Below are 17,949 nucleotides of genomic sequence, written 5' to 3' on the forward strand. Positions count from 1 at the left end.
ATTACCAATGACTGAATAATATGAATTCATTGTTCAAATAGAAACATATTCTTGATTCACTGATATATAAACGTTAGTAGATTAGATCTTCCAGCGAATTTATGGCAGAAGCTAAATGCTCAGAGACTGCATGACAGAAGTTGAATGATATGACACTTGATGGACGGTACATCTACAACTTGTAGACGTTACAACTTGTGAGACTACTCGACTACGAGATCCCCTGAACCCTTGGAGTAATAGCTATTTCAATAATTTTTCGCGTCTTTCAGCTTTCACAAGAAACACGCACACACACACACACACACACACACACACACACACACACACACACACACACACACACGCACGCACGCACGCACGCACACACAGGCATACATACACACGCACGCATACATACACACACACGGGACGGGAGGAAAAAAAATCCATTGTTTTACATTCGCATTAAGTTTTTTCCCTCCAATTTAAAGTCCAAATTTTAAAGTGAGCGATGCCAATCTTTTTGCAATTTAGCGCTGCCAGCCCATTGAAAACGGGTTTCGTTAACATATTTTAGTGCTGCTAACCCAATATAAATCATATGATCAAGGACGGAGGGTTGGCAGCCCTGGTCGCAATGCTCGACCAAATAGTGTGCAAAAAGCTTTACACTGCGTGTACAGTCTATGTGTTCTATGGTTAGTGGTTCGTGCCTATGGTTAGTGGCGTAAAACCACTACGCTGCTCTTGCTGTTAATAACAGTGACAGTGCTGCTACTAAGGCCAAGGTGCTGGTCACACGCCAACAGATGGCGCCAATTGCAATGAAAATGACAGAATTTCAATAGGTTCAGTGTATTAGAAGTAAATACCTAATGCGAATCTACATGCAAGAGGTGTGCATTTTTTCATATTACCTATAATTAAGCTAAAGCATAAATAATTAAAAATATCGTTCATCGTTAAAAATAAGTAATCCCCTTCTATTTTTATCCTCATAATCAAAAAATAATTTTGATTTTCGCCAATTTTCCGCTTGATATATGGGAAGTTCTAATTCATTTATTTCGTTCCATGTAATTTACTAGAAAGTACTATAGTGAAGCACGAACATATATTCGTGTATACCCATGAATTATAAGGTGTAATGGCTAAAGGCTGAAATATTTTGTTCTGCTTGTCAAGCTTTTGTTCTGTTTAAACTCCCGCCAAGCTTCAGCATGGATAACAGAGCATGATCCGAATATATGACCACTAACCATATCTCTGGTTAGTGATATGACGCTACAGCCGAGCTGTTAGTTAACATGAAAAGTAACGGAGCTGTTCTTTGTGCAACCACCATGGCTGTCAGCGTGACCGCGCCGGACCAAACGAGAAATATCAATTTGGTCTCAAAAATATACTATAAAATACTATTTCATATTTTCCAAAATACCACTATAAATACCATAACAAATAAATCGTCTGGAAATTCAAATTATAATATGTAAAAATAATAACTGACTTATTATATATAGAAAAAATAAGGGTTTTCCCATTGCAAAAAATGTTTGTTGTTTATTTCATTTTAAAAAATTAATAATATTTCAGTCCAACATGCATTCATATTCAATTCCATATTCCAATATATATTTAAAGTCTTAAAATTAATTAAATGCTTAAAATTCATTTTGTAACATTTTCTTAAAATAAAATAATAAAGGAACTTCTTTGTTCAGTCTTGTTAGTTTCTCTTAAGATCAGAATATTACATTTAATTATATTTACTAGCCTTCTTCGTCAGAGCAGCTTAAATTAAATTTGTTGAAATCTTTACATAACATTTGTTCATTGGGCTTAAAATTGCACCCATTTTCGCGCAATGATTGTTTTACATGTAATATATGTAATACATTTACATTTTGAAAGCGGTTTCGATTTTTCGTTTTGATTAAATTAATTTGAGAGAATATGCGTTCACACGACGCATTAGAAACGGGCAAAATTAACATAGATTGAGCAAATTTCGAAATATTCGAATATTTATAGCAATTCTTTATATCTTTTAACTGACTCAATTCGTACCAGAATGTATCGCAATTGAGATTTTTAGTCATTGACAAAATCGGGAAAGCGTTCATACAGCTTGAACAACGATTGACAATTTTGATTATTAAAATCATTTGGATCCAAAAAACTTAACATTTTCAGAAAGTTATCTTGTAATGGCAATCTTTTTTTTAGTTGTACGCATAATTCGATTAAAAATAACTGGCTACGTTTCAAAAAAAGCCAATTTATGTTATTTGTCGAAAGTTAAGTTTGCCATTTTTATTCCGAGATACATGTCTTTTATATGTACAAAATAAAATGTGTTTGTTGGCTCTATGGCATTTAAATCTGTATTATTTATATACATCTCCTGCATATAACAAGCCAATACAGTTTTGTAAGATTCGGACATAGTTTTATAGAAATGATGTACAACAGATCGACTGGAATATGATATTGATTTTATTCACTAAAGCAAGTATATAATCCAAAAATAAAAGATAAAGTTTAACAGTTGGATTTTTTACATTAGATAGAATATACTCAGCTGATAAATTGTTATCAACTTCATATTCTTCTTGAAAGAATGCAATGAGGGCATCCCACTGTTCTAGTATGCGTGCCACACAAGAATGAAACGATAGCCAACGTATCTCGTAGTGGTTAAGTATATTGTGTGCAGGAGAATCTAAGAAAGTTTGAAACTCTTTTGCTCTAAGTTTCGAGGCAGCATAGCTTGAAGCAAGAGCAGACGAATGGCAAACACATTTTACAAAAAAACATGATTTGTTGACGTCTCGTATCTTCGTCATAATGCTATTGCGCTCACCATACATCACATTAGTTGTGTCTGCAGCAAATCCAATTATATTATTTATGTCAAAGCCATTAAGTTTGAGTCCATCGGTGAGTGCTGCAAAAAGGTCGACTGATTTTTCACCCTCTAAGTCAATGGTGAACAAGAATTTTGTTTACGCTTCATTGTCGAAATACATAACAGCACACGCCAAGACCTTTGTACACGAAACATCAGTCGATTCATCAATGATTATGGAGAACACAGGCCTTCCCGCTGCAGAAACGCACCGTTTCACGCTAGAGATCAGTTGTTCCTTCATCACAGGTGCCAGTACATTGTACGTAAGCGAAGCTGTTTTGGTGCGTTTGCAGTGAAACCCTTGCGCAATGGCACTATCGGGAAACGCATGCTTGATCACATCGCTAATATGGTCCATTGCTCTCATTGATATGTTGTGTTCAACAATCGCTACAGCAAACATAATTTCTGCCTTTTTGATAGAGGTAGCTGGAGTGTTGTCCGACTCTTTAAAAAACGATTGTATCTGAAAAGAGAATAGTTATTATGTACATGTAATTTAAAAGCATATAAAGAACTCACCTTTGATTTTCCACAGAAGTATTTCATATTATCTTTATGTTTTTTGTAGCCGCGTGCTGCTTAAGTGACGCCAGCCTACTCAAAATGTCAGTCTGGCACGCTTTGCAGTGCGCATCCGAATTATTTGCGCTTCTGCCCAGCCATTTTTCATTTTCCGGCATAGTCTCCCACTCAGCTCTACATTTTTGCTTATTGCTCATGTTTTCTATTTATTTGTTTTAAAATTAAGCAAGTCTTAGGCATTAAGCATTCGATTCATTAAGACTTAAATAAAGTGTGACCAAACCGAAAATACTATATAATACCATAAAATCTAAGAAAAATGCTACTAAATACCTATATACCATTAAAATACTTTTGAGCAAAATCAGAGCTGATAAAATACCAATAAGTATTTAAAATACCATATTCGGTCTCACTGAATGGCTGTGGTGCAACCTAGTGAATCCATTAACAGTGTTTTTTTTCCATCTGCTATCAGAAACTTGCAATTTATTGAATATAATAACAAATATTTTTTGTATGTTTATTTTGGGCCATTATAAAACATTTAATTATAAAATATTAAAAAAATAAATTATCTAATTATTAAAAATTTAAATCAGTATACTAGAAGCTTCTATTTAAAAATGTGATATGTGACGTCATAATACAAAGAGAGTGAATATTGTGAGCCAATCACTAGCACTCTTACTTATGATTACTTATAGCATAATGAATTCAAATTCATTGTATTACTTTAATATAAGTTGATTTGAAAAGACCAAGTTTTAATACTCACATATTTTAATTAGCAGCCCTGCTTATGGTATACTTCAGCTAAAACATATGTACATTCATACATAAGTCAATCCCCACCTAAATTATCGCTTTTGCTTTTGCGAACAGCTAATTTGACAGCGAGACGTCATTATTTCAGAAAATGTTGCGCGCGCGTTTACATTTGTATGAAAAGCAAGCAACTTTGACACTGTTATTTGTCTTAAAGCTAGTAGACTAAATAAAACGAGTTGGGCGGCTATTTACTTTTGAAATTTGCTTATAAATACTTAATTTTGATTGTTTTGGATCACTTGCAGAATCTCTGCTGAATCTCAGCCCACCAAGCTTCAGCTAGGATAACAGAGCACTATCTGAATATGTGACGTCACAAGAGTAACGGGACTTCTCTTGGCGCAACCTACTGTGTTTTTTAACAGTGGGTATGCACACGACATATCCTCGATATCTAGCTATCGATAATTGCAATGGAAACATCGTACAGTAACAACGAGCAAAACATCGTATAACAAATTCAATCGATAGCTTGATATCTCTAACATCCCTGGGTTCGTTTTATATCATCATAAAAACTAAAACAAAAAGTCTTAATTGAATTGAAGTCGGTCTTGTTCTTTGAAAGCTAGCAAACGGTTACGGTACGAAGTAAATAATTAAAGACTTCCATATATATATAGTGCGTTGCACTCCGCGACAAATACCATCGAGTTACGCAGATAGTGGTTAAGGTGTGTGCAATTTTTTGTCATCTTTTTGTGGAGTGCAATTTCTAGTAAAATGGGAAATTAAAGAGCTAAAGTGGCGTAAAAATCAATAATTAGAGCTTCGACAAAATACCAAGTAAGGTAGGCAATAGCAACAGAAAAAATGTAACTACTTCACATACAACCAAATATCAATATAAATATACATATGCATGCATGAAAATGTACATTTCCATATATACACGAACATGTGCCTATGAATGTACATTTGCACTAGTGAGGAAAAGCATCAACAAAAGCATTTACATGCGCATATAAGGAAATGGCTTACATCTGCTATATATATGTACATATGCGTTTATAGTTTGAAATATATATATATATATATATATATATATATAAGATACACCGAAAATGGTTATAATTATATGCGCATGAATAGTAATGCAAGTTGATGCCGTTCTGAATAAAGTATGTTTGTATATGTATGTTTATAAATCATTGATAGCTTATTGAAAAATATGAATTATAATAAATAGCTTTCAGAAGGTTCATCGGGATATGATAATAACTTAAATGGATTATCAAAAGTAGTTAGTAGTTATGAGACTCTGTATATATTATGATCTGGAAAATAGAACGCAAACATAGATTCAAATGTATGTAAGTGGATGTGTCTATCGACCTGCTTGCGGCTACGTACTCTTCTATTAGTGAGGACTTCCGCATAATGGAGCTGTGCCAGTGTGTCTCTCCCCACATGAGCTTGTGAGAGGCAATGCTGTCGCTCTCTTTTTCGTACGCTACCCTTCAAATTTTTTGCTGTGTTCTTTACGCATTGAAGTTACGTATGAATGCATATATGTAACTACATACATACTTGCGGGTATGTATGTATGTGGTGCATACAAATACGCAAGAAATCAAGTCTGCTTACTTAGTGATAGGTTTGAAATAAAATACAAATACAAATACAGATTTGTGTGTATTTAAAGTAGTCTGCATATGGCCATAAATATATACATACATAATTATTAACCCAATCACAAAGTAACTATCATACACAAAAAATTCATGCACCACAAAAAAAAAAAAAAAAAAAAAAAAAAAAAATAATAATAATAATAATAAATAAAAAAAATTCATATATATACAGTAATGCATTGTGAGTTTACACATATGTATATTTAGTTTTCCAACTTCTTAATACTTTGTAGCTTCATTTTAGTGTCACCTTTTTCATAAATTTACATGAGTAGTATTTCGCATAACATAGAAATTGTGTGTACCCTAAGTACATATGTGCATACCTTAAGAGAGAATTCCATCCTATAAATAAATACATATATTAATGGAAAGCCAAATGTACAACTTCAGAGTGGATTGTTTGCCCTTATAAAATATCAGCTTTACAACCCACATCGAATACTGAAGGTATAACAAAGCACATAAAAAGTTATAAAAAAAAGTACGAGATATTTGAATTGGAAATAATTATGCTAAACAGCGCCAATAACAATTTTGTGCAGCATGTAAGTAGACACAATACGTCTTATTTATTTTATACATTTTTACTACGCTTTTGCTATATTATTGTTGTTTTTCAATTTTGTTGTTGCTTGTTTTACAACATTTTAGTATTGACTCAAGTCGACTGTATAGTATATTATTATTAAATTCAAAGAAGAGGAAGAAGAAAACTGTTTGGGCTATGTATTTTAATATTTTTGGAATGGAATATTGCTTGTAGATCGTTGTATCGTTTTGTTTTCTGACCTCAGGATAATTTAAAAGAGAATACCGCAATAAGAAATGATTTAACTTGGATTTTATTCTTGATTTTGTGACATTTTCGAATAAAGCAAATATAATTAGTATGAGTAATTTGAATAGCTTGCGCATATATTAAAAACACATTAGATGTTCAAGATATCTCCGCATTCTCTTGCATATATAAATTTAACGTTCATAAAGGCCAACAAGGTGAATTGCAGCACTTACAAAGAAACCACAAAAGGTTCACTCACATCTAATGAGCGTTCGGTCACTCTGGCGTCTAACTGCTTGTTGGGAAACATTAGAAAAGCGTTATTGATTGGGGCATCGTGCTAAATTGTAAATTGTTGTCTATAGCTCGTGTAACTAACCAATAGCACTCAGTACCCCCAATAAAACAAAGCAAAATTATTTTTTTGGTAGACAGGTATTTACCTGGATTGATATTTGAGATTACGTAACAAATCAAGGATTATTCAATTCATTCATTATTACGAAGTTTATTTTTATTGATTTATTTTATTTTATTTATTAAATCTGAAGTGCAGAGAATCTTCTGTGATCCAACATGCGTTAGATGCAAATACATTGTGTTTATTTTAATCAGCTGTAATTAATCAAGTGTTTATTTTAATGTTGGAAATTAGAATTATGCAAAATACATGACTGAAAAATCTATAGAAATATCAGCATGACTCTTGATAATTGAGTGACATACTTTCATTTGGTATCAATTCAGACATATATATAGTAATTTCTACGATCTCAAAACGCTTTGCTTTTTATTTATGGTTTGCAACGTAAAGGATTATTTTTCGCTTACGTATATGCGTTATTAAGTAGCTATATCTATGTAGTAATCACTTTCAGTTCGAGAGCCACTTATTTTTTAAAATTTTATTTTTAGTTTTTAAACACGGTTTTACATTGTGTTCTTACATAACTTACCGACCCTACGGTCGATTTTTGTGCAGCGCTCTCCAGTTTGTCAATATGTTCACCGCAGCCCACTGGTATAGCGCATGCTCTCTTAACAATATGTGAAATCCATTTGCAAAATATGCAAAAGGCAGGTGCTACCGTGCATTTGTTGTCTAATTTAGTAAAAACTTATTGTTAAAACATTTAGACGGACAGGCGGCTGTCGCTTGTCTGGCAGCTGACACTTGGTGTACAGGTGCACCGATGTGCATTTGAGAAGCATCGCAGCATAACGTAAAATTTAATGCGAATTTTCCGTCCGCTGGCTTTATTACGCGCTAGCCCTTTACTGTTCGGGGCCTCTATTCAGCTGTTCCTCTACTCGATTGTCTATGTACATGTAACGTTGTACATCTCTTCATATACATACATATATACTTCTCGAGATCTCGATTCCCATAAATAGAGTTTGTAATGAAATATAGGCTACTTCATAATATAGACTAATACATTTGAGTATGAAATAATTTGTTCAAATATATGTATATTATATATATATACATATATATATATATATATAATTATAAATAAGTATTTGAAAAGCGAAAGACATTATAAATTATAAATGGAATCCAAAATGCAAAGTACAAAATGTTTCGCTGAAAACGCAAGGAGAAATTTCTCTAGGCCATCCAAATGGTGGTTTGCTGCGGGGTCTTCTGCACACGAGAAATTAATGAATATATATTTTTGTTGGCACTTTTAATGTTTTATCAACCACAAATGATCAGCAGAATTACCATAGGGCTTACCTAAAGTGCAAGTGCAGTTGAGAGCAGTTCGCTTTAAATGAGTAAATGTATAAATACTTCTCAAAAAGTTGGCTTGTCTTTCCGTGGGTTCTTTGCTGCAATTTAATTTAATTGTAGCTAGTTGAATTCTTACGCTCAACCGCTAAACACGCGTTTCTTTACCTCGCTTCGTTGTCCTGCCTCTTGTTCTTATTCTTGATCATTAAATCACTGTAAATTATCGCTGAAACTGCTTTTCAAATTGCTGAAAGACAATGTATCCCGTATGCTATAATCCTAGACGAATGTGCTATAGATCGCATTACCGTGCAATGCATCTTGAGCGCTCTACTATTTGCTATCAACGGCAGCAGCTGTATGCAGACTCATGGCGCTTGTCTAAAAAACAGCGTTTCTTCTTAAAGGGAACTGTTGTTCTGCCTCCACTCTCCCATTGCAAAGTGAGCTTAGGAATATACAAAATATAAGGATGATTGAATTATGTAATATAAAAAAAATTCAATACAATGTTTGTATTTAGCGCCCCTTTATTTATTTTTATTTTTTGTAATTATCTTGAGAACGCACCAATTATAGCGCTTAACAAATAGTTAATCATATAGTTTTGCACTAGCTATATAACTGGTGCTTTTTCCAGATAATTACAAAAGGCCAAGGAGGTTCGCAAGGAAGAAATTGTCATATAATATGTACATATGTACATATATTTTGAATATAAGAGGAGTTTCAAGTTGTTCAGACCACTTTGGTATATATATATTGATATGTATATATTATTGTTTTGATTTTTAAGTATAGTAGGGCAGGTTTATGTATCTTCAACGTCGACGGTTACACGATATCAACCGAGTATTCTCGACAATAGCACTTATGTAATGGTTGTCTGTCTGTGTGTAGAAAATTAACTGAAAGGATACATATTTGATTGTGTAAATGTCAATGTTGTATTGTAATGCTTGATGTTTTTTACATTTATACTTAGTAATGCAAAGTAATGATTGTCGAAATGAAAGTCCTAACATATGTTCCTTTTTAACCCTACATCTATAAAGGCACAGGTGGTATCTACATCAACAGAGGGAAACATGAACGGCTATAATCGAAAGTCTCCTCAAAAACGGCGGTATGACATGCCAAAATATGCTGGTAAGCTCCAAAAAATACAAAACAAATTCTATAAAGAATTTATAAAAAAAACCCAACATTTTTCGAGTAAGCGAATAAAAGTATAATTTTATATATGTGTATCTGTTTCTAGTGCCACCAAAAAAGAAGTCAGGCAAGGAACGTGTACCGCAACCGAAAAATACAGTAGCGATGCTTAACGAACTGCGGCATGGGCTGATATACAAATTAGAGTCACAGACTGGTCCGGTGCATGCGCCGCTATTTACGATCTCCGTTGAGGTTAGTGCACAATGTCAAAATTTAAGTTGCTCATATATAACTATATATTTGTTTTAAGTGATCGCAAAGCTCACTTCAGAGGGATTACAATTCATAAACAAGTAAGATGGCTCTAGTCGAGACTGCTTGACTAGGAGATACCCTGAACCCTCCAAGCTGATATTCTAACCATTCTACACTTCTTTTGTGCACACATACATCTATATGCATCCACAAGCACGCATAAACACGCGCTCTGCTAACTGGGCAGCTAGCAGCGACTTTGCTTGGGATGCGCTGCAGTGTGGGCAATATTATAAGAATTTATTTGTTGAATAATTTCTTTTGTAGAAATCATAATGTTCAAAAGCGTGTGCATTCCAAACTACAAGTATCTAGTACTTGAAATACGTTTTTTACAAATTGGGAGTGAAGGGGGCGTTGTATCCAAAATCTTCGTATCCATTAAATATATATTCACAATGAATGTGAAGTCTCCAGATCTAAAAGTGCTCAAATTAGGCCGAAAAAACGAAATCCATTTTTCGATAATTCTGGATACAAAAGTTATCGGATGAGTTATCGAAAAAATAAGATAAACTTGTACTGCGTATGGTATACACGAGTATGCATACCATTTCAGCTATCTAGCTCTTATAAATTCTGAGATCGACGCACTCATACGGACGGACGGACGGTCAGACGAACAGGGCTATATCGACTCAGCTCGTCGTGGTGATCAAGAATATATATACTTTATGGGGTCTGCGATGATTCCTTCTGCCCGTTACATACTTTTTCGCAAAACCATTATACCCTGATTTCCCATTTTCAATGGGTTCAGGGTATAAAAATGGTTAGGTTATGTAGGCAAAGAGGAATATTCTTTCATCTAATATATTGAACTCCTGGATTCAGGCGGTGATTTTATGCTTTTGTATACCTGTTATAAATAGTTCCGAGCGTGTGGTATTATTGAACTGACAAATTAGAGTATAGCTAAAGCCTTTTATGTGATTACAGTTTGAGCTGAATCATTTAGTAAATGCAAAGACTTGTCACAACCTATCTCAATAAAAGTAGTATATTTTATTTCTTTGCCACAAATTGTATTCAAAAAGTTTTCTGTATATTGCATATTTAATGGCGATGTTACCAATTGTCTACCACCAAAGATAAAAAAGACAAACAGAAAAGCAGAAGAACATAAAAACATAAAAAGCACGCGAGCAAGTGCTTACTCAGAGAAGTTTACTTTGATATAAATGGAGAAAAACCGCAAATAATAACGAAATACCGTGATAGAAAAATATTAATCTAGATAGAAAATAATGATATTCAAAAATTGATGGAATAGAAAGCCATTATGCATTATGTGATTGTTTTGAAAGACCATAGACAAAGAATAATATAGTAAAATATATAAGACATGAAGGCAGTAATATATGTGCATGGGCTGCATGTGTATATTGATGCCCTAGTATGTTTCACCCTCTAATATGGGAACAACCCTAATATTAAATGGTTTACTAATTGTGATTGATTGGTTTACTGATTGTGTGTGCTAAGAATTTATTTCAGCAATTGTATTTAAAGTCTTTTAAGTTTAAATTAAAATTAAAGGAGTATTCAGGGTATTTCTTAGTTGATCAATGTAGACTACAACACTCTTACTTGTTATATTTAGCTTATAAACATACTTTTATGCTGTAACTTGGTTTTAACCCATGATTTATTTCAGGTTGATGGACAGAAGTATATGGGACAAGGGCGTAGTAAAAAGGTTGCGCGTATCGAGGCTGCAGCCACAGCGTTGCGCAGTTTTATACAGTTCAAAGATGGCGCAGTCTTGTCTCCCTTGAAGCCAGCAGGCAACTTGGATTTTACAAGTGACGAACACCTTGAAAATGGTATTGAAAACGTGTCCAAAGCAGAATTAGTCGAACTGATTTACACGTTGATGTTGCCTGAAAAGAAATCCAACCTTACCTCGCTTGAACAATCCACGTTGCGTCCACAAATATTTTGCATGAGCCACAGCAAGTACTAGTATTTTATTTGTTTTATTTTATTTTATTTTTTTTTTTCTATTTTTTTGCGTACGTTTATTTATATTTATTTTGTAATTTAAACATATTTTGTAGTCCTCGATTTCTATTTGCGATTCTATGCTCAGTGGCTTTTATTACACGTTTATATGTATGTGTTTGCGTCATTTTCAATATTGGAAGAATTGTATTGAAGACCTTGATTTGTTAATTTTTAAGGAAGAATTCAACTTGAAACAACTTTGTTATTATTTATGCTTATGTTTTCGTGACTTTGAACGTCTCACGCATGATATTTTACGAAAGGCTAGCGCAGTATAGTATTTAAAAAGCGAAATTTGATTACTGTTCGTATTCCATACTCATTTAAGTTTGAAAACTAGACCATATTAATGTGAAGAATAAAAAACTTGCATAAGGTTTACAACTATCTTTATGTTATATATTATTAAAAAAAAAAAAAATAAATAAATAAATAAAATAAAAACCAAATTTTCTCGAGACCTATATTAAAATACCGAAGAATTTTAGGACTTAATCGCGATAATTTGATTACTTTTTATTAAAAGCAAATACCAATACATTTAATACCTTGTCTCAAGACTCATAAAAACATCTGTTATTTTAAGTTTAAGCATTTAATAACTTAGGTATTCGAATTCATGACTGCTTCCAATACAAAGAGATTTATTTTTTTTCAATCATCAGATGCCACAAAGAGTACGATTGCCGTAGATGGCCAGAAAAAAGTACCAGATAAAGGCCCCGTTATGTTGTTGTACGAATTATTCAACGATGTTAATTTTGAATGCATGAACATTGATGGCGCTCAAAACAATTGTCGTTTTAAAATGACGGTCACTATAAATGATAAAAAGTTCGATGGCACAGGTGAGTATTGTGTAGGGACTTATTTGCTATCATTATTATACAATCAACTTTATGTAGGGCCCTCCAAGAAATTGGCAAAGAATGCTGCCGCGAAGGCTGCTTTAGCCTCTCTGTGCAATATATCTTACAGTCCGATGATGGCACCACAGAAAAATGCGCCGTTACCCATTGACGAGAAGTCATCGTCGATGGAATTACCACAAATACATGCGGATACCATTGGACGGTTGGTATTGGAAAAATTCATGGAAGTGATTAAGGGCCAGGAGGCGTATTCTCGGCGAAAAGTTCTGGCAGGCATAGTTATGACAGAAAATATGAATTTCTGCGAAGCTAAAGTACGAGTACAATATTACTAGATTATTATGTATGATTAAATGTGTGTGTTAACAGGTAATCTCAGTTTCAACCGGAACAAAATGTGTTAGCGGAGAGCACATGAGCGTAAATGGGGCGGTGCTTAACGACTCGCATGCTGAAATAGTGTCCAGGCGTTGTCTTCTGAAATACTTGTATGCTCAACTTGATCTTCAGTGTAATCAGGGTATGTTTAAACTTGATTTAGAGTTATTCTAAGTTGTAAAACTTACTAAATATATTTACATACTTTAGTTCATAAAGTTTGTAAATAACAACTTGTACAGGTAGCATGCAAATAAATAATAAATTTAAATAAGTAGATTATCCGGCAACGCTTATATAGCAAAAAAAGTATTTAATATTGGATACATACATATGAAAATGTATATCCACGTCGTTGAAGCTATATATATATATATATATATTTAAATTAAAAAGCAAATTAAAAGGTTTGGGTATTTTTATACTCTGATGGTTTTATTGAAATGTATGTAACAGGCAGAAGGAGGCGTGGCAAACCCGACGAGCTGAGTTGATTTGGCCCTATCCGTCTGTCTGTCTGTCCGTCTGTCCGTATGCTTGAACGCGTCGATTTCAGAAGATATAAGAGCTAGAGATTTTTTTAAAATGACCGTATATACGTCGTGGATGTCGAGTTTACCTTTAAAATTCGATGAATCATCCCGTTATGTTCTTATCGATTAAAAACATTCAAGTTCAAGTCAGATGCCAGAATAGCTAATGAATTATTCCCGGGTTCGAATCCAGAGCGCGTTACTGATGTTTATGTTTGTAATAGTTTCAAAATATTTATATATTTTATTAAATGAGTTTTCTCTTTCATTTATATTTTTAAATGCATCAAAATTGAAATTTAAACCATACGAAATGTGCGTTCTTATTAGTTTGGTTGGGGTCGTATTTAGGCGATCACTCTCGACTAGATATGTTATCGCCTATGTTAAACGAGGAAGTCTTTCGACAGAAATGTATGTTGTATAACATTATGCGTGGCAAATGTCATATAAATACATTTCAGTTAAGGCAGCAAAAAAACATCGCTTGCTGTTATAAAGTTTAAGTGGCTGTTTTATTTAAATTCTGTTGAAAGTCACTATTGACAACTAATATGTATATATATATATATATATATATATATATGTATATGTAAGTCTGCATGTTTATATCTATATCTATCTTATCTAGGTAAAAAAAAATATATATGTATATATATATATATATATATATATATATATATATATATATATATATATATATATATACATATATCATATATATATGTAGTATATTTGTGTATTCTTAAGTAAGCATACACAATCACAAAACCTAACTTTGATTTATATACATTTGATTATTCTAATTTCGTTTTTTTCTAATATATAGCAACAGCATATCAGTCGATTTTCGTGAGGAATACAGACGGGCAATACCCTTATAAACTAAAATCCGGGGTACATTTCCATTTGTATATAAATACAGCACCATGTGGGGATGCACGGATATTTAGTCCTCACGAAAACGACACTGGTGTTGATAAGCATCCAAATAGGTTGGTACAACACATTTTTAAATACTACTACAAATATAACAAAGCATTTTAGAAAGACCTTAATTGCGACTCAAAATAAGGGATAAGCTTAACATAGTATGGTGCATCATACGTGTTAGGCGGTTTCTTGTACCTGTATCACATATAGACTATTGTGTATTCGCTTGAACTTGTTTCATCGTATCTGTGTGTCTGCATGAGTTCAAAATTGTTAGGACATATAAACTGGAAGAAAAGATTAGTGAGGATTAGGAGCATACCAAAACTTATATAGTAGAATTGGGAATTGGGAAGAGTTTGACCAACTTGTAGACATTTTTCTGATTTTGTTTCTGTTCATTCTCTCGCATTTATATTTATGTGTGGTACTGCTTAAGCGTTTCGCGACTATTGCTGTGCTGCTCACTTTCGTGTCCCGCCCAGTCTCTGTAAAAGCCCTTGGCGCACCATGGGCATCACAATTTGCATACTATGCAAAGCCATATCTTTTGTTAGCAAATGAAAAATAAGTATACATAGTTTAATTTTCGTCCACTTCGGCTGACTGAGGTCAAAAGCTTCGAATTTAATTGTATAATAATTATATATTTTATATAATATAATAATTATATATTTTCGCCTCATTACTACTTTAACAACTGTAGATTCTCTAAACATATATGGTGTATCGAATATATTGTATATTGTAATAATAATATATATTTCGAACAAGTGCCATACTGCGTTCTTGTATGTTAAAAAATCATTGCATAACATGTTAAGCAATGTAATCCGATCAAAATATATGTGTGTATTAATACATTGAGCGGATAATAGTTATATAGTTTTGCGAAATGTTTTAAGCAAACTGTAGACATGTACGGTAGAGACAAAATACACATCTGGAAGGAAGAGAAGTAATATTTTTTACAAAATCTTAAAGAAGTAAATTTTCAGTTAAAATCAGAGAGGCTCCACGTGGATTCTAAATGGTATAATAGAAGTATTATCTAGGATAGGTATGTTTACTGTCATCATTATCAAAAGTTCCAACTTCATCAAATCGTACTACCGTAGGGTTGATCCTTATGTTTGTAAGTGTTGAAAGATTAAGGCTTTCGTGTAGGTACAGAACTCTATAAGTGTTTTAACGACTGACTCCACATCGCAAAGCAATAGGTATATAAATGAACAAGGTAGATCTGATCGTGTTGTCTTGTCTAAAGAGAGAAGCATTTCAGATTGTATGTAATTTGCAAAAATTTAGGACTATTTTATAATTACTATTTCTACTACCCTTTTATCATTTCTTGACTTGCCAATAATAACATGCAACTACTTTTGGATTCTCACATAATCGTACATGTTGCTATTCTGCATTTTATGGTTCTCGTGGTATAACCCCAACTTTGGAAATATAACATTAATTACTACTAACGTATAGAAAAGCACGTGGGCAGTTGCGTACAAAGATCGAATCGGGAGAAGGAACAATACCAGTAAAAAGCAGCGATGGCATTCAAACGTGGGATGGCGTACTACAGGCAAGTGCTTAGCTATAAGGGCTTCAAAAAATTGTCGCAATAACATTTTGTATTTGCAGGGCCAGCGTCTACTGACAATGTCATGTTCGGATAAAATTGCTCGCTGGAACATTGTGGGTATTCAGGGCTCGCTATTGTCTGCAATTATCGAGCCAGTTTATCTGCATTCCATTGTATTAGGAAGTTTGTTGCATCCGGAGCACATGTACCGCGCTGTGTGCGGACGAATCGAAAAGTCTATACAGGGTCTACCACCCCCGTATCATTTAAATAAGCCACGTCTTGCTTTGGTTACCTCAGCAGAGCCACGAAATCAAGCTAAAGCACCGAACTTTGGCATTAATTGGACCATTGGTGACAGTGAATTAGAGGTTGTCAATTCGTTAACCGGGCGAACTATTGGCGGCCAAGTGTCCAGGATTACAAAACAAGCCTTCTTTGACAAATATGGATTTTTGATGAAAAACTTACCGGGTATGCCAAATCGCAAGGTCACTAAGGATTATGGAGAGACTAAGGCAGATGTCAAGGACTACCAGGTTAGTAAGTTGAGTTCATGCTTCGATAAGTAGCCACACCAATGAAATTTTGCATTGCAGACGGCTAAGCAAGAGCTGTTTTCTGCGTTCAAACGAGAAGATCTTGGCAGTTGGCTGAAAAAACCAATAGAACAAGACCAGTTCGGACTTGTGGAATGACTGCACTCAGCTTTACCATCATCTGGATACATACGTATGACAGTACATTTTTTAAAAAAAGACAGCAACAACGGCAAGCAATTAATAGATTTAGATAATATAGTTTATAAAAATACTTGCGCGGTACACTGCAATTTTAGTTTTGTTCAATCAAATGAAACCCAATTAAATTTGATTGATAACCTGCCGGTGAAGCATCGGAACAACGACAGACATATAGTTTCAAATATTGGAATACTGAGAGTTTTCAGTAGAATATTTCTAGAATAGAATGTAGTTTTTATGCTGGAACTAAGTAAAGAAGTATTATGGCGTTTTACTTAAAATAATTGATTTTACATATATTGATTAATAATTGTAGCTATTGGAGGTACCATATGTAACCTATCATGACAAGCTTTCGAAGTTATGAAATGAATTTCTTACTCCGTCTTTCCTTTGTTTAGTCCCAATATTTGGTTTTACACACACTTTTTTTTGCGCAAGTGAATTTACATCAGACTTATTCTGGCCTCTACAATAAATTATTATAATATATAGTGTAATGAGGCTTTTATGACACGGTATGACAATTTAAATAAGTAAGTAGGCTTGCTGCGAATACCATTGCAGCACTAAGCCAATGTTAAAATGTAACAACTTATAAAAAATATCGACAACATACAAATAATTCGCATATAACTTCAATTATGTTTTGTTAGCTGGTGTTCAGGTAACCATGTATTGGTATGGTAGTGTACGGTTTATTCTTGGTGTCCCTTTACGAGTTATATAATATATATATGAATATAGCATGTTACCTAATTGTCGTGAGATATATGCATCAGTAATTTGCACCTATAGTTCATCTATAGCTCTAACTTAAATTGAACACAAATTGGACATTTGTCTTCGAGCTACAGGTATAGCTGCAAATTACTGATGCATATATGACAAGACAATTAGGTATATATATATTATTTATTTATTATATATATTTTTTGTATAACAAGCTATAAAAATATAAATTAACAACTTTATAACATGTACTGGGGTCATTGTTACTATATTGCATCGAAATATACA

General features: G+C 33.4%; 2 protein-coding genes across 9 annotated transcripts; one reads left to right on the top strand and one right to left on the bottom strand.

The window, feature by feature from the left end:
- Window positions 1-2,457: 2,457 nt before the first annotated feature.
- LOC26527617 lies at window positions 2,458-3,697 on the bottom strand. Of its 2 annotated transcripts, XR_001448993.2 has the most exons (3): window positions 3,416-3,697; window positions 2,846-3,359; window positions 2,458-2,704 (listed from the first exon to the last, which is right to left on the bottom strand). XR_001448993.2 is itself a non-coding variant. In XM_015161022.2 (2 exons), the coding sequence occupies exons 1-2, from the start codon at window positions 3,440-3,442 to the stop codon at window positions 2,988-2,990; spliced, it is 399 nt and encodes a 132-aa protein (XP_015016508.1). In that variant the 5' UTR covers window positions 3,443-3,697; the 3' UTR covers window positions 2,458-2,987. The 2 variants fall into 2 exon arrangements, 1 of the variants encoding a protein (XP_015016508.1); XM_015161022.2 differs by having other exon boundaries at window positions 2,458-3,359.
- A 1,024-nt stretch (window positions 3,698-4,721) lies between these two features.
- LOC6585760 (double-stranded RNA-specific editase Adar) lies at window positions 4,722-17,302 on the top strand. Of its 7 annotated transcripts, none has more exons than XM_015161016.3 (12): window positions 4,722-5,040; window positions 6,277-6,431; window positions 9,461-9,554; window positions 9,667-9,815; window positions 11,536-11,833; window positions 12,551-12,733; window positions 12,791-13,071; window positions 13,127-13,277; window positions 14,498-14,663; window positions 16,087-16,186; window positions 16,246-16,725; window positions 16,786-17,302. In XM_015161016.3, the coding sequence occupies exons 2-12, from the start codon at window positions 6,396-6,398 to the stop codon at window positions 16,882-16,884; spliced, it is 2,037 nt and encodes a 678-aa protein (XP_015016502.1). In that variant the 5' UTR covers window positions 4,722-5,040; window positions 6,277-6,395; the 3' UTR covers window positions 16,885-17,302. The 7 variants fall into 7 exon arrangements, with proteins under 7 accessions (XP_015016502.1, XP_015016504.1, XP_015016505.1 ...); XM_015161018.3 differs by having other exon boundaries at window positions 4,722-4,923; XM_044008760.1 differs by having other exon boundaries at window positions 4,723-5,040; window positions 11,536-11,704.
- The last annotated feature ends 647 nt before the right edge of the window (window positions 17,303-17,949 follow it).

This window comes from Drosophila mojavensis, unplaced genomic scaffold, assembly GCF_018153725.1.
Source record: "Drosophila mojavensis isolate 15081-1352.22 unplaced genomic scaffold, ASM1815372v1 contig_136, whole genome shotgun sequence".
In the NCBI taxonomy this organism is placed as follows: Eukaryota; Metazoa; Arthropoda; class Insecta; order Diptera; family Drosophilidae; genus Drosophila; species Drosophila mojavensis.